Source organism: Malaya genurostris, chromosome 3 (genome assembly GCF_030247185.1).
Source record: "Malaya genurostris strain Urasoe2022 chromosome 3, Malgen_1.1, whole genome shotgun sequence".
In the NCBI taxonomy this organism is placed as follows: Eukaryota; Metazoa; Arthropoda; class Insecta; order Diptera; family Culicidae; genus Malaya; species Malaya genurostris.
Window position 1 is genome coordinate 277,914,216 of NC_080572.1, and position 24,826 is coordinate 277,939,041.

At 39.2% G+C, this 24,826-nt stretch overlaps 2 protein-coding genes across 3 annotated transcripts; one reads left to right on the plus strand and one right to left on the minus strand.

Annotated features, from left to right (window-relative positions):
• Positions 1-2,194: 2,194 nt before the first annotated feature.
• On the minus strand, positions 2,195-5,240 carry LOC131436054 (trimethyllysine dioxygenase, mitochondrial). The gene is made up of 4 exons (XM_058604499.1): positions 4,141-5,240; positions 3,724-3,942; positions 2,810-3,228; positions 2,195-2,751 (listed from the first exon to the last, which is right to left on the minus strand). Exons 1-4 carry the CDS (start codon positions 5,144-5,146, stop codon positions 2,263-2,265), a joined length of 2,133 nt encoding a protein of 710 aa, XP_058460482.1. The 5' UTR covers positions 5,147-5,240; the 3' UTR covers positions 2,195-2,262.
• A 3,491-nt stretch (positions 5,241-8,731) lies between these two features.
• LOC131436296 (putative glycerol kinase 5) lies at positions 8,732-24,203 on the plus strand. Of its 2 annotated transcripts, none has more exons than XM_058604946.1 (8): positions 8,732-8,973; positions 9,832-9,947; positions 10,049-10,106; positions 22,367-22,535; positions 22,591-22,921; positions 22,992-23,084; positions 23,135-23,473; positions 23,672-24,203. In XM_058604946.1, exons 1-8 carry the CDS (start codon positions 8,904-8,906, stop codon positions 24,137-24,139), a joined length of 1,644 nt encoding a protein of 547 aa, XP_058460929.1. In that variant the 5' UTR covers positions 8,732-8,903; the 3' UTR covers positions 24,140-24,203. The 2 variants fall into 2 exon arrangements, with proteins under 2 accessions (XP_058460929.1, XP_058460928.1); XM_058604945.1 differs by having other exon boundaries at positions 8,733-8,973; positions 10,013-10,106.
• The last annotated feature ends 623 nt before the right edge of the window (positions 24,204-24,826 follow it).

A 24,826-nucleotide genomic window follows, 5' to 3' on the forward strand; every position in this document is an offset into this window, starting at 1 on the left:
TCGACACATCCATGAAAGAAGAAATTTGTGGAATCCCGGATCCTGTACGCCCTCAAGAGATCCCAAAAATTTTTAATAATAAATTTAAAGAAGTCGACTGTAATAAAATGTTTTACACTGACGGATCATATCTAGACGGGTCCACTGGCTTCGGTATATTCAATGTAAATTTCACCGCTTCCTATAAACTCAGTGATCCAGCTTCAGTTTACGTCGCAGAACTAGCTGCAATTCAGTATACCCTTGAGATCATTGACACTCTGCCCACAGATCACTACTTCATTGTATCGGACAGTCTCAGTTCCATTGAGGCTCTCCGTTCAGTGAAGCCTGGAAAGCACTCACCGTATTTCCTGGGGAAAATACGGGAACAATTGAGTGCTTTATCTGCAAAATCATACCAGATTACCTTGGTTTGGGTCCCCTCATATTGTTCCATACGGGGCAATGAGAGGGCGGACTCGTTAGCCAAGGTGGGCGCACTAGAAGGTGATATCTATGAAAGACCAATCTGCTTCAATGAATTTTTCAGTTGCTGTCGTCAGAAAACTCTAGCTAGCTGGCAGAATACATGGAATAGTGGAACTCTGGGACGATGGTTACACTCAATAATCCCACAGGTATCGACGAAAGCTTGGTTCCGGGGGTTAGACGTGAGCCGAGACTTTATTCGTGTAATGTCAAGGCTCATGTCTAATCATTATATGTTCAGCGCGCATCTCCGTCGTGTGGGGCTCGCTGAGAGTGGTGTCTGCGTTTGCGGTGAGGGTTATCATGACATCGAACATGTTGTTTGGACATGTGTCGAGTATTGTGATGCCAGGTCCCAACTCATAGGTTCCCTTCGGGCCCGAGGTATACCACCCTTCGTACCAGTCCGCGACGTCTTGGCAACTCGAAATCTTCCTTATATGACTCTCATCTATAACTTCTTGAAAACTATCAATGCTCAAATTTAGTGCTCTCCCTATCTCTTTCTCGTCTACAGCTCTACCGCACTCTTCTTTACGTTGCTGGAAGTATGGCCTGTGTAAACGATGCTTCGGAGCATGCACCTGCCTTGAACTGACTGAGTTGCTGGAAGCTACCCAAAAACGTCACATCAACGTCAGAACACACCAACGAAGCATCCCAATCCAGAATAATGTCTTCATTGCTACAAGCTGAAAAATATGAAGATTCATCGAACGCAAAATGTGTCTAAAAGATGTATGCCACAAACCAATGATGTATTCAAATTTCAATTCAATACTGTGTAGGTCCCACCCTCCCTATGTCCCCTTACTAACTGGGGAGTATGCCGCCCCGTAATACGGCATCCCTTTCTCTCTCCCTAACAACAAGACAATCGGCCACGTTAAGCTAAAGCAAATGAGCCTAATAAAAATTTTATTTGAAAAAAAAAAAAAAAAAAAGTGTACAAAGATGCGGACATTGGAAGGCTTATAAAGTACAGCAAACTACAGTGGGCTGGACATGTATCAAGATGCCGGAAGAGAGACTGGCCTACGTGATGCTCAGTAGAGAACCAGGGCGAGGTCGTCGACTGCGGTTAGACCTCGCTGGCTGTGCGGTTGTCTTAATCGTGTGTTGTTACACCGGAGCTCTTCCTACAATTTTCAAGTAGGCTTTTAGACATCAGCATTAAGTTGAAATTGAAAAAGTGGAAGACCAAAACATTTCTGGATGGCATGAAACTAACTTCATTTGATATTGTTCTTGTAGCTAAATCCGAAGTCCAAATCTGACAACAACAGTGGGGTGGATATTCTATTAGGTAGAAAATGTGTTTAAATGGTGACCACATTTGTTAGTTACCAAACTTGCAGCATAATTTAATTTCCAAGATTTTGATTTTGCAAGGCATGTTGAAATAAAGATTATTGTTTTTGAGTAATTTTATCGAAATGCAATACATCATGTTTGGTTCTCAATTAGATTATTCCCTGCTTCTTGAAAGTTTTGTAACATTCTGTTAAATACATACACCCCTCACGAAGTATAAATAATACTGTGTAAAAATTCCCAAGAAAGATTTCGGCATCTAATACCTGACCATGATTTTATATAGAAGAAGCAACTCTCTTCAATCGCATTTTTTTAAATAATTTACTGTCGGGCGAGGGATGCTTCCAAGTTTGGCAAACCTAGACATATTTCTTCAACTCCTAGAACAAACGATGAAACCATCATATTTCTCGGTCATCATTTATTCATCCTCCTGCAAACCACTCAACGAATCATACTTATGCTCAACCAAAATCATAAGATAAGCCCAAGCGTTCTGGCAACGCTTTGAAACTCGGTCCTCGCCACGTAGCACCCGGTCATCACCCGCTTTCCGAAGTATGCCGTTCGACCGTGCAGCACCCGCCAGTTATCGAATATCAGTACTGTTCCTGGAGTGAGCCTAAATTTCCACACCATACTTTCGTCGTTTATTTCAGCCGCTAATCTCTTCAAATCGGCGTAGAATTGCGGCATATCCTTTTGCGGGATGGTGTTATTTACGGCTCGGTCGTACATGTTAAAACGCAACTGTTCTACCTCCCCGGTGGTGATGTTACGTTTGATAACCGGTGCACAGTAAGTGTGATGTTTACCTTCCTCTTTGTACTCTGCCATCAGTGGGTACGAGCAGAGTCGTTCGAATGCTTTAGTATCCTTAATTTTCAGCTGCTCGGCGACTTTGAAACCATCGATTAACATAGTGTCCCCTCCGGTTCCATTGAATTGGATACAATGAAGGATCTACGGAAAGGCGTCAGTGTCATGAAAGGAATATACCTTTCAATTTTGAAATACCAACCTGTAATCCCGAAGCATCACTGAAATAGGTCGTATCCGTATGCGGTCCAAGATAATTTTTCGTGTAGGCCGTATCACCGTGGTCCATCTGATCACTAAATGTCCACATTTCACCAAACAGTGTTTTATGTACAGGGAAAATCCTTTTTACTGCCATCTCAGTACTCTGCTGGTTGGTCGGAACCTTCTCGATGAAGGCCACACCGTACGCAATTAGACTCTTCACTACTTTCGTGACGGCTGAATCCTCACAGATCAATTCGCTCAACGAGACCCGACAGTATTCGGGACACAGACCGATGAGATCACGATCCCAAAGAACCGGCTGAGCGTGCTCCTGCAGTAATGTTTCCCGATATACCTCAAACTGGGACTGGAAGATGAAATCCAGGTCGTAGGATGACACATGGCCGTCATTCCCTGCAATGAATTGTGATTGAGTTTGTAATTTACAATATAGATTAGCACAAAATACAAATGGTGTCACTGTTTCAGTGTCAGTAGTAATCGGTCAGTCACGCAGATGCCGATGACTAAAAGTTCGAAGAGTAAATTATTTCACGACCACAAAACTATTCGTTTCAGGAAAAATTTTAGATACTTAGATGTGTGTATTGAAAATCTAGAAATGAACGAAAAACAATCGCAAATACACATCAATCCATCATTCATTTTACAACAGAATTTTTCAACCAATTTAGTCAAGCAATGCTTGAAAAATCGTCCGAGCTCAGCATATAAATAGGTTTTTACGCCGCAGTAGACTTGAATCTGCTTCCACAAGCTTGATTACAGAACGTTGTTCTTCGGTAACATTTCATATTACATCATTCACAAATGGACAGAATAAAATCGTCTTTGTAGATAAGTATATTGATCTCGCGCAAACCATCTTCCAAAAAAAAAACGACTTACAGATCACGTCCAGCTTCTTCTCGTCAACCTTAAAGCTCTGCGGAGACATATTCTCCGGGATGTCTAGGATGCATACCGATCGTTGGAACGTTACGTGATTGTAGCATTCGTTGCACCGGCAGTGATCCCGCAGCCAAACGTAACTAACCCGGACAGATTGATCGGATTCGGTGTTATGCAGTGTCAGAAAGAACCGTTCGTCGGTGTCCGCCATCGCTCCTAAAAGTGAAAGTGAAAATCAGTTACCAATCTGAATGTGTGCTAGAGCTGTACTGCGAACAATCGGTGACGTGTTTTTTAATTTATTCAGAGTCAGCGATAAGAGAACGGTGCTAAATTCCATTTCAAATCGGATGATACATTCATAATTACACATGATTGAGGTTAGCGCTTGACCTAACCCGACTATCAACTTACCGGTTTTTTCTTCTTCTTCTTCATCATGCTGATTACTGGCTAAATCTTGAAATAGATTTTCATCAAAAGGCAAACTTCCATCGCTCTTCTCTTTTAGCTTTCGTTGTAGCTTTATTAGATTTTCCGGGGTACACTCCAGTAAGGCTAACACCTTTGTCGTGTTTTTGGTGTCACTATCAACTTTAGCATCCGCTTCTTCTATCGACTGATTTGTTTCACTGTGTTGGAAATATTTGCTATCGGTTTGTGTTTCTGACGATACCGTTAAAATTTTCCTCTCGGCAGACTGCGGTATGTCTTTTTTCGGCGAAACCAGTTTAATCTTTCTCAAGACTATTCCATCAGAACCAGGAACACGGTCAACCGGTTTCATGTCAAGCTTTAAAATATCAGAACCACGCTTGAACTTGAAAATCTTTGCAGGAGTGCTTCCGGCCAAAGTTCTTACTTCCTTGCAGCGCTTCTGGCTCGGTATTTGTTTTAAAATATCCAAATGAGGTTCTTTCTTCACACTTGTGTACTCTTGTGTCTGCTCGGTATCGCTTAAAGAATCGAAAGACCCCGTATCTTTTTCGTCGGTCAAAATTTGATCAACCGTTTTTTGCGGAACAAACTGTGCCGCTATGGGCTGTAACCGAAGCTCAACTGTACTCGTTACAAAACTGCCACCATCCTTCGTTGATTCGGGAAAAGGCAACGGTCGCACCAAAGGAGGAACCACTCGATTCAACCCCTCCGAATCGGTGAGACTGAACAAATTCAATGACGGATTAGCTGTTATATTTAAGCTTCGGGATAGTTTATTCTTGTAGTCCGAGTCTCGGAAGTGCCTCGAACAAACGAAATATTTACCCCTGATGATGTCAACATCAACATCACGCAATTCCGGTACAGCCAGTATCGATTTCCACAGTTCTGCACGATCTCGATCCGAAGGAAACTTGTGCACCAACTCGAACCTTTCGCCCTGACAACACGGTACTACACAAGGTCGCGGCTTGGCCATGCTCGGGGACACTGTTTACATAAATCTGATTCATTGAGCAACTGGTAAAATTCCCAAATAAAATCGTATGCACCTACGGTAAACACTGCATAGGCTTTATCAACAATCAAAACAATATTTCAAATTTTAGTACAAATATGTCAAAAACAGGAATGTGTGAAATCAGCTTCCACAAAAATGTATTTCCCGCCTCGAATGTGTAGCGACGAGTGGATGTACTTAACCACGACGTAAAATCCACTGGTGGCGTGGTAAGACAGTTTTGGTTGTGTTGGTAATTTTCTCACGAAAATAAGTATGGCGCGCCGGGATTCAAGCATGTACACATAAACAAACGACCATTTCAGATCGGGATTTCACTTCTAAGTTACTCCAGTTGTCGCGCAGCCTGGCGAATCTTTGGCACTAATTGAAAATCTGGACATTTTTTCTTCAAGGGCTTGCAAGGTAACGTCGAAATATAGAAAATTGTATACACATCCGATTCTGTTCATTTAGTTGGAGGAAGGATTTGGCGGATCGCACTGTGGTTTCTATTTAAGTTATTATGGATAATGGAGTGATTGTGCTGTGGGTGGCATTTCAAATGCAGGTGATGAAAACGATTGAAACATCCCGGAACAAAACACCGCGTTTCACTGTCAATATTTTCGCAAACAGAACCAACTCTAAATATTTTCATAAAAGCCACTCCCGGAACGTCATTTGTTTATGTTTTTTCTTATTCACGTCTCTCTGTTATTCCAAAATAAAATGACAACCGCACTAACACATAGAAAAACGTGATCACCAGGGTATTTTACATCGTGGTACTTAACAGGTTCGATTTCGAAAACGATATATTTCACGCTCATTGATGGTTAATTCTCGATGAATATTAGAAAAGGTCCAAATTCCAAAGGACAGTTTCTCTTAGTTTACTATCTCTTTCAATTATTACTGCAAATTCCAGTAATTTTCAATAAATTCTGCATAGCATATCGAAATTTTTCTATTATCCCATGTGAAGTGTTAGATTGAATGAATGCAAAGACATCATATTAACAAGATATCCAGCTCTCACATTTCCCGAACAAATCATTGGCAACATCCTTTTTTGCGTGCATGTCGCCCTCAGGCGCGCCAAAATAGCAGCACTGCGCATCCATACAATTGACATGATAGGTTGAATGTGATGCCGCGCGATGGTGTTGCTGAACTGAAGATTGATTTCGCTCCAAGCTGACAGGGTCTGATGAATGCTAATTGAACCGTAATACTCGAAAGAGAAAGTAAACAAAAAGACACTGTCATTTGCACTTGAGACCTTTTCTAATTTTCTTCTTCCATTACATCCACTGAAAGTGAAATTAATTATAAACTTTTTAGTTTTATATGACCCTCTAAGAAAAAATCGTTTAAAATTCTCAAAATTATGCTTTGCGCCGGATGATCAAAATACTTTCAGGTTGGTTTGCTTGATAAAAAGTTCGGTTTTAATTCAATGAAGTTTCATTATGTAGATCATCCACATGATTTAGCCAGAATACCATCACTTATGTTGTTTTCGCTTGATGCTAAGCCTAACACAGTTTCCGCCCTAACTGCTGTCAAACTGTTTATTTTAAGCTAGTTTCGAACCTGATTTCAACATTGTTGAACTGAAAATCGAGTCTATTTCCCGGATCCAGCTCTCACATTTTACAAAAATGTCATACTGTTTTGCGAGAATAGAGCCTTCAGGCGAGTCCGCATCAAATCTTGTACATACAAGTAGGTGAGAGAAATGTCAAATTCGTGCGCGCCAAAATAGTAGCACTCCGCATCCATATAATTGCCATGATACCGTGAGATGGCATAGCTAAACTGAAGGCTGAACTCTCTAAGCTGACAGGGTCTGATTGAATATAATCAACGTAGACTTACAATCCTATAAGAACTCGATGATGGACTTGGATGATTTTGTTCCAAAAATCGTTAGTTTCTATTAAGAAATAAAAATAACATGTAAATACGTAAAAAAATTGTCTACTGCGGGGGACGGGTATAACGTGATGGGTTAGTCGATGTCTTTCACGCAACCCACCTGGATTCGGTTCTCTACTCCGCACAGAGGGTCAGGTAGTTTTTTCTGACTCGAGAAGCGAAAAACTTTAAGGTTAACTCTTCTATAATCAAAACAGGAGAAACATTGTCCAAACTACCAACGTTGCCAACTGCAGTCTTAGCTGAAAACTAGGGTAACAGAGGTATTTTGACCCGCTTTAAGAATCAGTTGCAGAATATTGTGGAATTAATGTATTAATTTCATACAGTATGGTAAACTCTCAAATAGATATTATACACATCTTTTTTATGAAATACATATGTTATGACATAATACTTTCGAGACTGTATTCGTAATTAACGATATTTTTTGTTCATTTCCGCCACCCCAATTATATTTTTCCCATGGTGAAAATATGTTTTGGCCATAGTAAATATGGATCTTCTATATTTTCGCATACTTTAAAAATGGTATTTTTAATTAAAATAAATCTTCAACTTAAAAATTAGGCTATAGCTTGACTACAAGCTATTCTTGCATCAATAGAACAATGTAATCTCTAATTCAGCTGTTTGCTAAGAACGTTATTTTTCAATATGTCTATTCAAATGCAAAATATGATATCGCTATATATTGCAATCTTTTGCAAGGTCTCTCTTTTAATATCCAATTAACCAGTTCTGTTTTTTTTAACGATATATTTAATAAGGCACACTGCCTTAGCTCTATGATGCTGAAGGCATTCATGTTCTGTTTGCTTCGAAGAGCAGTAGGTAGTCCAGATCTTATTTTTTTGATATTAATAACCCCGATTCTGCAATTCCACGGATTTGTGATACAAACGATTCTACACTTTCGTTAGAGTTCTGTATAAATTATATTATTCATTTCTTATTCAATGATACAGTCACACTTGAATAAAAAAAAGAACGATCCTAAACCGAATAGAAGTAAACCGTACGCAAGTCGATCGAATAATGTTCGAGAATTGAACAACTCGAAAGAATGATATTCGAGTTCATACCCAACTCGAACGGAATGCAGAATGGAAATTGCACATTCTATCGGAATATTTCGATTTATCGACGTACAGAATAGGGGTGAATATTTACACATGTATAATTTTATATTAGATCGCGGTATACCAAAGTGCATGCATGCATCTGCGAACAGCAGTTTAGAGCTAGGTAGGCCGGTCTCACGAACATCCAGGTAATACAGGCTAGTCAATACGAATCCAGAATTCAGAGAGTTCAGCTCAAAATTACGTTTAGCAATTGAAGTGTAATTCTTTTTAAAAACCTCACGATAAAACGAAGCCCATTGATAGATAATTACTTCAATTTAAATAATTTTCTGGCAGCGTGTATAGAATACAGAATCATGTGATAGATTTGCAGCCATTGACCGCTAGCTGGCTCTACTAGATTTTCCGCCCGCCGTTGCTTGTCGATGTTGCTATAATTTAGTTGGTATGCTCTGAATAACGCTAGTTTTTTATTATACCGGACAATTTTAGTACCAAGTGCATGGAATAACTACGTTACGAACACACGTGTTCCAGGATTCGCGCATGAGCCTGAAAAGTGTTTATCCTTAAAATTTTGATTGAGAATATGCCGAAGTGGTCATTTAACTAAAATTGCTCATAATAGTGAAAGTAATGCTTATTAACTAGGTTTTTCAACTTATACCATGTCGTACAATGAATCAATGTAGGAAGTATTTATAATGCGCCTGCAGATTTCTGCCCCCGGGAAGACGCAGGAAGAATCAGTCGAGTGTAGGGATACAGTTCCGGGTGAGAAAAAATAATTACATATATGCTACCTCTAGACAAAGAATGCACATTTCGATAGTAAACCTGAAAACGAACCAAACTTTCATACAAACGTTTTAACGGCACATTTCAAGGCTTGCTTATTGATTTGAATTATTCATGGGTCAAAGCTCGATGATATCAACTATAAGTGCTTTAATTTGTAATGTTTTGGTGATCTTCTACAAAAAATAATAATACAATAACATATTTATGAGAGGTTGCATTCCAAAGTAACACAATTTTATAATTGATAAACGAAACGTGTTATAGCCATTGAGATCTCTGTAATACAAAACGAATCGATGACCGAATTATGCTTCGACCCGTTTTCAGCCGCGATTCATTGAAACGAAAGCACTTATAACGATCGGAGAGTAATAAAAACACTACAAGCAAGCGCTCGCTGATCTACCACTGCACTCGCATTGGAGCACAATTTATGGTTTCACCTACATCACAATCAACCTACGAATGAGTATGCATACAAAAATTACAAAACACAACACAAACGCATTCCCTCCCGCTGCTTGTGGTACTTCCTTTGTGATGAAGTAATGTACCGATCAGTTGGACAACGTCATTCCCGGTGAATGCTTCCACTGTTGGTCGGGTCTGTATAGACCGCGATTACAAACAGTCTGTCTTATCAATCTTTTCGCACGCGAGTGAACCACATGCCCCGTTCGTTCAGCTCAATTGATTGCAATTTGTTTACAAATTGGTGGTGGTTTTTGAACTCGTCGGAATAGTAGTGACCTAATTGAACTTTTGAATTTCTTTCACTCATTTTTTGCGCACACATTATGGATATGGAAAACAATGTCAACGTTGATCCAGACGGCGTAAAATATATCGCTTCGTTGGACATTGGAACTACCACGATCAAATGTTTTATTTATGCAGCCAATCGCGACATCGCCAAGTTGGACGTCGTTGGTACCGCCCATGAGCAAGTAAGTAACCTGGCGGTTGCAATTCCTGTCTGTTCCGATTTGCTACCAACGTTTGCTTATTTTAGGTCGAACTCGTGTATCCCTCGCCTGGACAGGTGGAGATCGTTCCCGGTCAACTGTGGGACAGCGTGTTGCGTACGATCAGAAACGCAATGATGGGTAAGTACACGTACGTACGTAGCTGATAATGTTGAATTTCGTTAGCGCGGTAAAATACGCTATTGACCGAATAAGATATTGGAAAGATCGAATGTTGGTTGATAACATTAGTTTCATTTTCGTTTGTTTTATCTAATCTTTCTGATTGAGTTTGATAATAACTGAAAACTGTAGGTGTGTGTGTTTGCACCTAGTATTGTTTAATGTTGTGTAGTTCCATTTAATCGTGGAACTTTTTTTTCAAAATTTGAAACTTAGATAGGCAGAAGCGATGCAATAGAATGCGAGGCATTATGGTTCTTTTTTATTTTAGTTAGCTGTTATAAATCAATTAGAATACTAGGCAAGCAAACTAGGCTCCAATATAAAATTACTGATTCAGATTTCAAACACAATGCAAACTAATTTGCATAATATTATCGAACGACAGTCTATTCGATTGAAGACTATTTTGATTTTATTCACTTCAATTAGTTTTCATAACTACGCGCATCTTAAGCAAAGCTATCTTCGTAAAGGGTGATTTTTTAAGAGGAATTAAAGAAAAATTGGAGAAAATTGATGACATCTTCATTGGAATCGATAGAACGATCAATATAATTTAATGTCTGAAGATGATTTTATGCAAATGTTGGCCGCGGTACCGCTTTAGATGGCCCATCTGCAAGGTCCCATTTTGGCACAATCTCTCCAACATATCGGCCGATTTTCACGAATAATGCCACCGGCCCCTAATCCGCACCAAACAGTGACTTTTTTGGGATGCATTAGTAGCTCTTGCAATGCTTCTGGCTGGTCTCCCCTCCAGATGTGGCAATTTTGCTTGGTGTTGTATGCATTTAACCGTAAATGAGCTTCGTCACTGAACACAATTTTTCGATTAAAAAGTGAATCTTCCTCCAACTTTGCAAGCGACCATTCATGGTTGAATTATAGACCAAACGACGACTTATGAATAAATTGTGGACCAAGCTGAACAAGTTTGTCAATGAAACAAGACTCGATTCACGCAGTGATTTATCCAAATCAGTGTTGCCAAAAAGATACCAGCAGAAAAATAACCCTCTATTACATTACATTTTTAAAGGCTATGCAATCACAATGAAAACCGGCCTTTGATCCGAATGTGAATCTGAGGACCGACTATACATATACCTGTCGACTTCGTTTTTCGAGATCGGAGTAGTTCTGTGTTATAGTAAATGTGCTCTCGCTTTTTTCGGAGATGGATAAATCGTTTTCCATAAGTCTATGTTCAAACAGAATGTCCTATGACACAATTCAGGGTTACCAGATATACGGATTTTCCAGTATTCTTCTGATTTTCAAGTACATTGGTAATATTCACTGACTTTTTTAAGCATTTCGCAAAAAATACTGATTTTATACAGATTTTTAAAGAAAGTTAATTAGTGAATTAAAGAATGCACCCGAAGTTTGTAGTACATGTCATGATTTTGAACGATAATAACTCAGTCATTTGTTGAGGGACTGATGTAATTTAACAACCAATCGATACTGAAACATTTAACTCAAACATGCATGAAAACATCGTTTCAGTATTTCAATAGCATGCTATTGAAAAATTGGTTTGAATTGGACTATGTTTTCATGAGCCAATCACAGCATGCCATAATGATGTCATCCTTTAGTCACTTTTGTCACTGGCTGCCTGCAAACGAAACATGTAGCTTATCTAGTGAATGGATAACAAAACCGTCACTTTTACGCGGTGTATGGATGCCATTTTCCGTCCGCGGCATAGCGTGTTCGCTTGAGTATATTGAATACCGATCAGCTGTGGATTTTCCAAATTCTGTTCTACTTTCTGGGTCATGCTAGTTTACGCCTGAACAAATTTTCCTGTTTCTATTCGATAAACAGTTTTTTTATTGAATTTCACAACAATTTTTAAGAGGATAAGTGTAAAATGAGGTATCACAAGTAACTGTGTAAACATTGGCGGAGTCCTTAAAACAAGTAAATGATTTCTTCGAATATGCTGTTTTTTTCTAGTTAATGGTCGAATAAACTTATTTTGATTGTTTTATTTTCAATCACTGTCTACGAAAATAAGTCCGAGAGAAAAGATAGAAGGATAAAACAGCAAAAAAATGAAAGTATCTCCATAAGAATTACTCGAATATATGTGTAAACACATTTCAGAAAGCAATTGAATAGTGCTGATCACGTTCATAATCCTTGAATTTTAGGCAATCTGAATCAATGAAGATAACATATATATGCATATCAAATTATATAGTAATCTAAACACCGGTTGCAGAATAACAAGTTAATGACTATAAAACAAATTGTCAGTCAGTCTTACTCGAAGATTACTGGTAATCATAGTGCACTGCGTGTCTAAAGAACGATGCTCCGATGAGTTTAAGAGCTGCCTCTAGGCAATACAAAAGCTTCGTAGGAACACAGAAAACAGAAATACAGGATCGCATATGAACTGTATGTAAAATTTGCTCAACCACGTGGCGATTACTTGCAGATGTCACCACTATCGACACGACTATTTAGGTGCAGTATTCGCATCACGACACAATTTTTTTGGTACTACATTCACTTCACGCAATTTTTTTGTTTTGCTGTTGTTTAGAATGTCTAGTTTATTTGTTTTATTCCGATTGATTCCCGTGTTATTCAAACGACATCGAAATAAAGTTGTCTTTCACTCTTAGGGAACTCGCGTGAGAAGTGTTCAAATGGTTGTAGTTGGAATATTTCTATAACAGGTAGATGAATTTTGTTATCATTATGGAACGTAGTGGAACGTTTTGAAAGATCGCGGCGAACAGTCGAGTAGGTGGCAGTAATGTTTCTAACGTGTAGATAATAAAAAAAAGGCGGGTGAGTAATGTCAGAGACATAACTGGATGTCGTGAATACGAAAAAACTGACACGCTCCCATCACTTTTCCGAATATCAGTTAGTTGATTGATTGTATGAATTGTGCAAGCTTTCCTCTTTTTCACTAATAGAATTTGAAGCGATACACCTACATTAAAGTACAGATTAGTTACATTAAACAGCTACTATTCTACAACTGTATATTCCAAACTTGAAACAATTTCTTTTTAATTTGCTAATATAGGAAGCTAGGTACGACAAATTTGTAGTTTATTTTTATTGAAGCTATGAAGTTCGAAGATATCTGATTCTTCTCGAAATTTCAGTACGAGACAATTGCAATGGCCTGGTCTGAAATGTATCTACGATCTTCGGTATGCAAGAGTGATTCTAATAATAATAATGATAGTAATAATAATAATACAGATTAACCTGTATATATGGCAACCCTGTTTCGCATGGCATATTTTCACACGACCCCATACTAGTATAAAGATGTGTTCAACATCATTACTTTCGCTTTCGCATTGCCGTTCGTAATTGAATGTGTTAGTGACGGTACAAATCTGTTTTTCTACCTGTTTTCGGAGCCATCGTTCTGACGGTGTCTCGTACGTACAGAGTAGCTGCTTTAACTTAAATGACGCTATTTCTCACATAACATTTCCTTTTATACGTGCTAGTGGTAGCACGGTAGGACGTCCCCTTTGTTAGAATTCCTTTCCTATACGCAGAACGGGAAACAGTGAAACGATATAAAAGAGAGAGTTAGCAGAGCGGCAGCCAGTAATACTGAATGGGTCGTCGAGCTGCTAACAGCATGTTGTGGAGGAACAATTAAGGGCAAGGTAAAGTCCCGCTCAAACCGTGCTGGTCTGAAGTGCCCAGTTGGCGGCAGAATCCATCGTTTGCCTCGGAAGGGGAACTACGCCGAGCGTGTCAGTGCTGGTGCATCGGTCTATCTAGCGGCAGTGATGGAGTACTTGGTTGCCGAAGTGTTGGAGTTGACCGGTAACGCTGCCCATGACAACGAAAACGAAAATCATCCCTCGCCATCTGCAGCTGGCCATCCGTTGAAAACCCCGTCCTTTTCAGGATGACCACATCACTGTGATAAAGAAATATTTAGAATTGCTTTAAGTTTAGCCAGTTCTGATACGCCTGGAAAGTAGAATGCGCAAATCAAGTGGAAACATTTGTTCTAACAATTTTTGTTTTCGGCCGCATACTAAAGTAATCGCGACAAAAATACATATTGATCTGTGGCAAATCTGTTTCGCACGGCATATTTGTAAACTAGTATAAAGATGTGTTCAAAATCATCACTTTCGCTTTCGCATTGCCGTTCGTAATTCAATGTGTTAGTGACGGTGCAAATTATTTTAACTCCCATCTTGATGAATCTTTTGGTAGGAAATATTGAGATCTGAGATGGTTCTCGTGTGTGTCTTGTTTCGGCAATGGGCCTTGCTGGACTTTTTGGCTGCCTTTTTCGGTGTCATTGTGCTGACGGTGTCTCGTGCATTCATATCGGGAAACAATGAGACGACAGGTCCTCGATGTTGCTGTCGTGTGTCTTGTAATCTTGTTTCGGGAAGAGTTGCTCAGCAAATGATAGGAAAAGTGAACCATTCAACTTTTATATGGATGCTCTTGTATAGATACAGACATCTCGCGTTCTGATTGGCTGGTGCTGTCATGGGTTACATCAAACAGGTTTTTCAATAGTGTACTATTGAAAAACTTCAATATTGTTGTGATACACGTTCAAGTTGAAGATTTTCGATTCTATTGGTAGTTAGATTATATAAATCCTTCTACAGATCACTGAGCTATGAGCTTTCAAAATACGAGAAAGGCAAACGCGCCATATGAATTATCCTCTTTGATACTCGTTTATACCAAACATTTCAGAAAAGTTTAATTGTGAACTATTTAAAAATATGTCACACAACTGAAAGTTTTATCATAAAATTGTGATCATATTTCCGATGGCATGTAGCAAGAATTATGTTGATTCGTTAGATATAACAGGAGATATTCACGATCAAAAACTTATCACTCTCTCAGAGGGTAAATTTTGAAAAGGCGCCCCATAGTAAAGTAAGTCGTATTCACGACAAAATGAATAGTTTTACCATTCTATACCGAAATGCTATACAATCACTATGAGAACCGACTTTCAAACCAAGGCCCAGAGGACCAAATGTCATATACCATTCGACTCAGCTCAACGAACTGATCAAATGTTTCGGTTTGTGACAAAAATTCTCACTCACTTTTCTCGGAAATGGACCGATTATTACGAACTTAGATTCAAATAAAAGATCTTATGGTCATAAATATAGTTCCTGAATGTAAATCAGATTCGACTTCCGGTTCCGGAGCTACAGCGCGATACGCACCAAAAAAGTGAAAATATTGTCACTTTTCTCGGAAATGGCTGAATCGATTTTCACCATCTTAGTTTATACTGAAAGGTCTTAAGAAGTCATAAGAATATTCCAATTTTCATTCGGATCAAATTCCTGGTTTCGGAGGCAGGGTGCTTAGTAAAAAAAAACTTTGTAGATTTCATTAGTGTATGGTTGAATGAACCGAAGGTCATCCAGCTTTCGGTTCCGGAAATACCGACAATAATAATCAAATGTGATAAAATGGAGTTCACTTCACTTTCTCACGTATGATGGAATACATTTTCACTAACCTAAATTTAAATGGAATATATCAATGTAGTAGCCGGGTCTGCGTTGCCGTCCCATGTCTATGTCGATAAAATTCGCCTCCCTGTTCGGCTTTTTGTTCCAAATGTAATGAATTGTACGAACTGCAAAAAATTCGGCCACACAGCTACTTACTGTAGTAATAAACCAAAATGTATTAAGTGTGAAGGGCCTCATAAAGATAATGATTGCAACAAGGAAATTGAAAAATGTATTTATTGTGGGAATAGTCCTCATGATGATATTTTAGTATGCACTGCATTTAAAGTGCACAAAGACAAAATTAAGCTTTCTTTAAAAGCACGGTCTAAGCGCACATATGCAGAAATGCTTAAAACGGTCATTGATGTCCCCCCTTTGGAAACCGAAAACGGGTTTTCAAATCTAGAGGAACCAGAGGACTCTGACTCTGACGAAAATAGTGAAGGTAATTCGTTTATCACTACCCAAGGGTCAGTTAAGAGAAAGAAGTCTTCCTACAAATTACCAAAAAAGACACCTAAAATTTCATCTTCAAAAAAAGATCCCCGTGTTAAACAAAAAAAGTCAAAACCAAAGACTGTGCCTCCTGGTTTGTCAAATTCACAAACCAATCCAGGATCTAGTACAGAAAAAGGTAATAATCCTGTGGGCTCTATTTCACAGCCACCAACAGGATTACTGAATTTTTCGGAAATTGTTGAATGGATTTTCTCAGCATTCAATATATCTGAACCCTTAAAGACCCTCATAATGGCATTCCTTCCAATAGCTAGAACCTTTTTGAAGCAGTTATCAGCTCAATGGCCAATTGTCTCAGGTTTTGTATCTTTTGATGGATAATTTATCACCCGTCGCAAATGATACAATCACTGTCCTGCAGTGGAATTGTCGAAGCATCATGCCAAAACTTGATTCATTTAAAATATTATTGCATAGTCAAATATGTGATGTATTTGCTTTATGCGAAACATGGCTTACTTCAAACATAGCTTTAAATTTTAATGATTTTAACATTATACGTCTCGATAGAGACTCTCCGTATGGTGGAGTGCTTTTGGGAATTAAGAAATGCTATTCCTTTTATAGATTAAACATCCCTTCAACTTCTAGTATAGAAGTTGTTGCTTACCAAATAAACATTAAAGGCAAAGATATTTGCATAGCTTCGGTTTATATTCCTCCAAAAGCACAAGTTGGACAGCAACAGCTTAATGAAATGGTTGAAGCCCTTCCTGCACCACGATTGATTCTGGGGGATTTAAATTCGCACGGTATTATGTGGGGTTCCGTTTACAATGATAGCAGATCATCTTTAATACAAAACATTTGTGACAATTTTAGCATGACGGTATTAAATATGGGTAGCATGACACGGATCCCAAGACCTCCGGCACGCCCAAGTGCATTAGATCTATCTCTTTGCTCAACATCAATTCGACTAGATTGCACCTGGAAAATACTGCCTGATTTACACGGTAGCGATCATTTACCAATCATCATCTCAATTAGCAGTAGCAATTGCATTGCTACTTCAGCTAGTATTCCATATGATTTGACAAAAAATATCGACTGGATTAAATACCAAAGTAGTATCTCTAGTATTTTGAATTCAATGGAAGAGCTCCCTCCACTTGAAGAATATGACTTCCTCATTTGTTCGATTCTGGAGGCAGCAGAACAATCCCAAACTAAACGCTTTCCTGGGCCAACGACTAACAGAAGGCCTCCCAACCCCTGGTGGGACAAAGAGTGCTCAGAGGCTAAACTCGCAAAACAAAATGCTTGCAAGACGTTTCTAAAACGGGGAGGAGGAACTCCTCAGAATTTTGAAAGACTTATGGTTTTAGAAACCAAGTACAAGAGCATACTTCGAGCCAAAAAATGTAGCTATTGGAGACATTTTGTCGAAGGTTTGTCAAGAGATACCTCAATGAGCACTCTTTTGAACACGGCCAGACGAATGAGGAATTGTAACGTGGGCAATGAGAGTGATGAATACTCGAACCGATGGATATTTGACTTTGCTAGGAAAGTTTGCCCAGATTCTGTTCCTACGCAGAGCATTATACGGGAATCTCCTCCAAATAATGGTTTTATTAATAACCCATTTTCAATGATGGAATTTTCTATAGCACTCTTGTCTTGTAACAATAACGCTCCAGGGTTGGACAGAATTAAATTCAACTTGGTGAAGAATCTGCCCAACCTCGCAAAAAGACGTTTGTTGGAATTGTTCAACAAATTTCTTGAGCAAAATATTGTTCCACCTGACTGGAGACAAGTGAAAGTTATCGCCATTCAAAAACCGGGGAAACCAGCTTCCAATCACAACTCATATAGACCCATTGCGATGTTGTCCTGCATCAGAAAATTGTTCGAAAAAATTATTCTACGACGTCTCGACACTTGGGTCGAGACGAACGGTTTGTTGTCAGATACTCAGTTTGGCTTCCGTAGAAATAAAGGGACGAATGATTGCCTTGCATTACTTTCGTCTGACATCCAAATTGCCTTCGCTCAAAAGCAACAAATGGCATCTGTATTTTTAGACATTAAAGGAGCATTTGATTCAGTTTCCATTGATGTTCTTTCAGACAAGCTTCACCAAAATGGACTCCCAGCGGTTATAAATAATTATTTGCACAACCTTTTGTCAGAGAAACACATGCATTTTTCACATGGCGATTTGGCAACACTCAGAAATAGTTACATGGGTCTCCCGCAAGGCTCATGCCTCAGTCCGCTCCTCTATAATTTTTACGTAAATGACATTGACAGCTGTCTAGTAACCCCATGACAATTGGCAGATGATGGCGTGGTTTCAGTTACTGGACCCAAAGCTATTGATCTGCATAAACCATTGCAAGAAACCTTAGATAACTTGTCCGATTGGGCTGTTCATCTTGGTATCGAATTCTCTGCGGAGAAAACAGAGTTAGTCGTCTTTTCAAGAAAGCATGATCCCGCGCAGCTTCAGCTCCATATGATGGGAAGAATGATCCAACAGGTTTTAACTTTTAAATACCTCGGGGTGTGGTTTGATTCCAAATGCAAGTGGGGAGGACACATTAGGTATCTGATAACGAAATGCCAACAAAGAGTAAATTTTCTTCGAACAATAACAGGATCTTGGTGGGGTGCTCATCCGCAAGATCTAATAAAATTGTATCAAACAACGATACTTTCAGTGATGGAATATGGATGCGTTTGTTTTCGTTCCGCTGCAAACTCTCATATTATCAAACTGGAGCGAATTCAGTATCGTTGTTTGCGAATTGCTTTAGGGTGCATGCATTCGACACATACAATGAGTCTTGAAGTTCTGGCGGGAGTTCTTCCATTAAAAGATCGATTTTGGGAGCTTTCATCACGCCTGCTAATAAGATGTGAGGTGCTGAATCCCATGGTAATTAATAATTTCGAACGACTAGTCGAGCTTCGATCTCAAACAAAATTCATGACAGTATATTTTAACCATATGTCACAGGAAATCAACCCTTCAAGATATATTCCTATCCGTGTCAGCCTCCTAAATGTCCCTGACTCAACTTTATTTTTCGATACATCCATGCAGCGTGAAGTGCGTGGAATCCCGGATCATCTACGTTCGACGGAAATCCCAAAAATATTTTCAAGTAAGTTCAGGCATATTGACTCTGAGAAAATGTTTTACACGGACGGATCGCGAATTGAAGAAGCGACAGGGTTTGGTATGTTCAACAATAATGTTTCGGCCTCATTTAGGCTTCAAGAACCTGCATCTGTTTATATAGCAGAGCTAGCAGCAGTTCATTATAGTTTGAGTGTAATCGTCACATTAATTCCAAACCATTATTTCCTCTTCACAGATAGTCTGAGTGCAATTGAAGCCATTCGCTCAAACATGACTGGCAAGACTGAACCGTTTTTCCTGGGCAAAATAAAACAGTGCCTGAACGACATATTGAACAATAATTATCTAATCACTATAGTCTGGGTCCCGGCTCATTGCTCCATTCCTGGCAATGAAAGAGCCGATATTTTAGCCAAACGTGGTGCTATTGAGGGTGAAATTTATGAGAGACCAATTGCTTTCAACGAATTCTATAGCTCGTCTCGCCAAAGAACACTTGCCAGCTGGCAAGCTTCTTGGGATAAAGATGATCTGGGTCGGTGGATGCACTCAATTATTCCGAAAATATCGACAAAGGCATGGTTCAGGGGACTGGATGTGAGCAGGGATTTCATTCGTGTGATGTCCAGACTCATGTCCAATCACTACACGTTAGATGCACATCTCCTTCGAATTGGACTTTCCGAGGCTAATCATTGTGCTTGTGGCGAAGGTTATCGAGATATTGATCATGTCGTTTGGACATGCGTGGAGTATCGTGATGTCAGATCTCAACTAATAAATTCTTTGCGTACCCAAGGTAGACTATCCAATATCCCAGTTCGAGACATTCTTGCTTGTCGTGACCTTTCATACATGAAACTTATTTATCATTTCATAAAGAAAACTGGAGTTTCAATTTAATAAAGGCCCCTTTCAAGACTTAGTTCTGATCCCAGCTGCGTCCATGAGTTCAACCAATAGCTAAATTAGAATAAAAATAATGTAATGATACAAACAAACTCGAAACAGTTTATGAAATTATTAACAAAATGTCTGAAAATAACAGCTTATTTTATAATTTATAGAAGTTAATCGTTTGGTTCAAATAATATTTCCGAGTAGATTTCATAATTAATGACGAGTTACCTAAGATGATATTTAAGTAAGAATATGTTTTAATAAATGCAAAACGTTGTGACTATGTTAGAATTAAATTAGGATAAGAATATTATGTAAAAGTGATGCTACGGCGAAGAAAAACTTATGTAAACTGCCTTAAGAAATAAACGTATTTATGAAAAAAAAAATATCAATGTAGTAGTATTCAATGCGGTAAAATTTCATTTTCAATCGAATATAATTAGATGAAAATGAAATTTATGGCCATTGACTGTCAGCATATCCCTTCTCATTCATTTGACTTTTACTGTCATACTCAAATGAAGTTCCTAGAATTCACCGCCAATTGAATAATATTTATTTCCGTGTCACTTAAATTACACGTGAATTCAATTGGAATAAAACAAGAATAAACTTCACAAGAATGTCGCGACATTGGATAATCTTCCTTGGATACGCAACAAATTTATTGGCTGAGACCTGACATCATGATACTCTACGCATTTCCAAACGACATTATCAATATCGCGATAACCTTCGCCCCGAATGAATAGTAATTATTCGATTCCATTATCCTCACATCCATAAAAGTAAATTTGTGCCTTCATGTAAAAAACCTGTTTTAATCCACCTAGTGGTGTAATGATGCCTTTCTCATGTACATATAATATTGTCGTATTCTATTCAAAATTTTTCTCTTCGATTTTTGAAAGAAACCAAGAGATTGTTTGTGCATAAAATACAGAATAAAACAGTGCTTTGATAGCGTAAGTCATCCTTAAGAAAACGGAGTGGGTTCACAATTATATACACTTCCGGCACCGGAACCCGAGAACCGGTATAATCAAAGTCGGTTCGTACGGCCACCAACTAACATGACACACAAACTCCTCCAGTAGGCACTCTAAATTACGATTTAAATGTTTGTTGCATCCGAAAATATTTTAAGTGACGGTGTACAATATTGAACACACTTTACCCTATAACTCCGGAACCGGAAGTCGGATCCGGATGAAATTCAGGAATTCCATATGGAACCGTAAGACCTTTCATTTGAATCTGAGTTTGTGGAAATCGGTCAAATCATCGCTCAGAAAAGTGAGTGAGATCCATTTTGGTATATATGACCACTATTTCCGGTACTTCCGGAACCGGATGCCGGGAGCCAGGATATCCGGAATCGGTTTGATTAGTTGCCTACTGATAATGACTATCGATTTGTGTAGTTTTGAGACCAGTTTAGGAATTTTTTTACGTTTTTTGTTTCGCCGGTTTAAGTGACGGTGTACAATATTGAACACACTTTACCCTATAACTCCGGAACCGGAAGTCGGATCAGGAATTCCGTATGGGACCACGAGAGCTTTCATTTGAATCTAAGTTTGTCAAAATCGGTTCAGCCATCTCCGAGAAAAACTAGTGAAATTATTTGACACATATGCAGACACACACACATACACACACACACACATTGCTCAGCTCGATGAACTGAGTCGAATGGTATATGACACTTGGCCAATTTTCACTAGTCGGTTTTTCAAGTGATTCTATATGAGAATTTCTATATGAGAAAGGCAAAAAATAAAAATATTGTTTCTATAACTGCAACCTCATATTACTTGCCATACTTGGAATTATTTGGAGATTTTCAATAGATTAATTCTAGTTCGCAAACCATTCATATTGGTTCAGTATTTTGTTGTCACGATTATACCTTGTTGTCGTGTTCACAAGTCATGTCAGTAAAACTTTCTGATTCTACGTACGAGGTTGGGAATCGAACCGTGGAATCCAGCGTGAAACGCGATTATCTGAAGAAACACCCATGCCAGTGAGACACCAAAAACATTTGTCAGAGTAAAAGCGAAAAGCTGAAATTTGCATGTCACTAGTATGAAAATATTTCTGTTCAGCTCGGATCAGTTGACATTTTTGAAAAAAAAAACTTGTACTGAAATCTGAAATATTCACCATTCTAGATGCCGCACTGAATGTTGAGCGAATAGAGTGTCTGAGCATTTCAACGCAGCGTAATACTTTCACTTGCTGGAACCGAATCACCGGAAAGGTATACCACAATTTCATCACCTGGAAAGACTTACGCGCCGATAAACTCGTCCACCAATGGAATAACAGTTTCAAGCTAAGGTATTCTCAGCACATTCATGGAAACCGTTTTGTCATAACATCATATCGATTTCAGAATGCTCAAGCTTGGTGCCCGGTTTCTACACTTTTTCTCTCGCAGTAAACGATTTTTGGCCGGAAGTGTCATCAAGATGATGAACCCACAAGTGACGTTACGACTCGCGTGGGTACTGCAGAACAATGCCGATTTACAGCGCGACGTGAAGAACGGTAATGTCCTGTACGGAACAATCGATTCGTGGCTACTCTATCGACTGCGGCAGGGTACCGATCAATCGCGCATTGTCGAACATGTCAGCGATGTTACGAACTGCACTTCGTCGGGGTTCTACGATCCCTTCGGGCAGGAATGGGCCGGATGGGCATTGAATTTATTCTCAATTAAGGTTTGTTGGTGTACTGATTTTGATTAGGTGGTGATGATAAATTCCGCTGCTTCCGCTGAAAACTTTACAGAAAGAGCTACTTCCGAAGGTGGTAGATAATTCCTACGATTTTGGCTATGTGGATGAATCGCTTTTCGGAAGTCCTATAAGAATTGGCGCTTCGGTAATGTTCTGAAGACTGCGCTATGTACTTCATCTGAATAAGAATTTCAGATTTCAGATCAATCCGCTTCGATGTGGGGAAATTGCTGTTTCGAGAAAGGAGACGTTAAAATAACGCTAGGAACAGGATCGTTCCTGAATGTCAACACCGGATCCACGTGTTTAGCCTCGGTTCATGGATTATATCCTCTGGTCGGCCATAAACTTACTTTCCCACACGGCACAGAACTAATCTATCTGATGGAAGGGGCTTCCAATGACAACGGATCCATCATCGAATGGGCTATGAACATAGGACTGTTCGTAGATCCCAGCGAAACGTCTGCGATGGCTCTGTCCGTCACCGATTCCGACGGTGTCTCGTTTATTCCGGCTTTCAGTGGATTAGGGGTAATTATACTAATTAGAATACTGCATCAAATTTGATCATCAATTATAGAAAAAGAATGTGCGAAAATTGCATCCAGTTTCTAACTGACGAAAAATATTTCTTCCGACAATCGTGCACGGCATTCAATAACATTCATTTTTCACGTTTTTTACATAATACATTCCGGCATTGCATACTAATGATCATTTCGCTTTTAGCCACCGATCCGTGACGACACAGCCGGTACCGGCTTTATCGGTATTAAACCATCCACCAGGAAGGAGCACTTGGTTAGAGCCATTCTCGAAAGTCTCGCTTATCGAATTGCACTGTTGTATTCGAGTGCATTGGACGAAACACGGTTCACATTCAATCGGATTAAGGTCGATGGTGGTGTGTCCAGGAATGATTTCATTTGTCAAACGTTGGCCGACCTGACCGGGCTTCCGGTGGAGCGAGGCGAAGTAACCGACTCAACGGCACTAGGTGCCATGTTTCTGGCCGGGTTGAACGTTGGCATCTGGCGTAGCAAACAGGAACTAATCGATATTAGGAAAATCGAACGGATCTTCCAACCGAACGGAGCAAATAAAAGACACTGCATGGTAAGCATGCAATCGTGGGAACGGGCAGTGGAACGTTTCAAGCGGTGGTACATCACCGAAAAACTGAACAATCTAAACTAAGAGTGCCTTTTCGGTACAGTTGTTGCTGTTTTATTTTTCGTTGCAATAAAGTTATGTTTGACAATCTCATTTTATTTATTTTTTCCGAACCGAACTAATCAAATTTGTCCTTCCCTTTCAAATTGCGTAGAAGAGGTCGCGCAGGATGTGTGCAGTAGCCTTTTCCTGAATTTGAGCTTCTTATAAACGCAGTTTCACACAATGTGTGCTAATGCACTAATAAATTATTTATCAGCTGTAGGTTGCGTTTGTTTTTCTATTGGTTCGTTGAACATTTTTACGATTTTGGCTTTCAGTCAACTGTCCGAGCGTGCCGTGGGTGGTTCAATTTGCTTGAGTTTGGCTAGCAGGCAGTGTTTAATCGTAACGGATGCAACATGGAAACCACGATTAAATACGTTGCCGCTCTGAACGTCGACCAGAGGCTGGTAAAATGTTTCATCTATGCACTGTTCCGAGATACGTCGCGAATCGAGGTCGTTGGATCCGCGCTCGAGCATGTGAGTAGTGGTCATGGTGTGCAACAAGCAGTGCAACTATGCATAAACTATGAATAATACAGTGCCCTTCAAACTATCGGTAATATAAAAATTGAAATTTTCTTAAATCGCGACTAAAAATTTTCAGGAGTGATTCTCAGACGAAAAAAATCATCGATCAGAAAACTCACTGCAGAAAAGTTCTGTA

Excerpts from the sequence above, each read along its gene's own strand:
- LOC131436054 (XM_058604499.1), bottom strand. The coding sequence starts at position 5,146 with ATGGCCAAGCCGCGACCTTGTGTAGTACCGTGTTGTCAGGGCGAAAGG. Across the intron at positions 3,943-4,140 it reads AGAAGAAGAAGAAAAAACCG|GAGCGATGGCGGACACCGAC; the intron begins GTAAGTTGATAG and ends TTTCACTTTTAG. Across the intron at positions 3,229-3,723 it reads GAAGAAGCTGGACGTGATCT|GGAATGACGGCCATGTGTCA; the intron begins GTAAGTCGTTTT and ends AATTCATTGCAG.
- LOC131436296 (XM_058604945.1), top strand. The coding sequence starts at position 8,904 with ATGCGCCTGCAGATTTCTGCCCCCGGGAAGACGCAGGAAGAATCAGTC. Across the intron at positions 10,107-22,366 it reads GATCAGAAACGCAATGATGG|ATGCCGCACTGAATGTTGAG; the intron begins GTAAGTACACGT and ends TCACCATTCTAG. Across the intron at positions 23,085-23,134 it reads CTATAAGAATTGGCGCTTCG|ATTTCAGATCAATCCGCTTC; the intron begins GTAATGTTCTGA and ends TAAGAATTTCAG.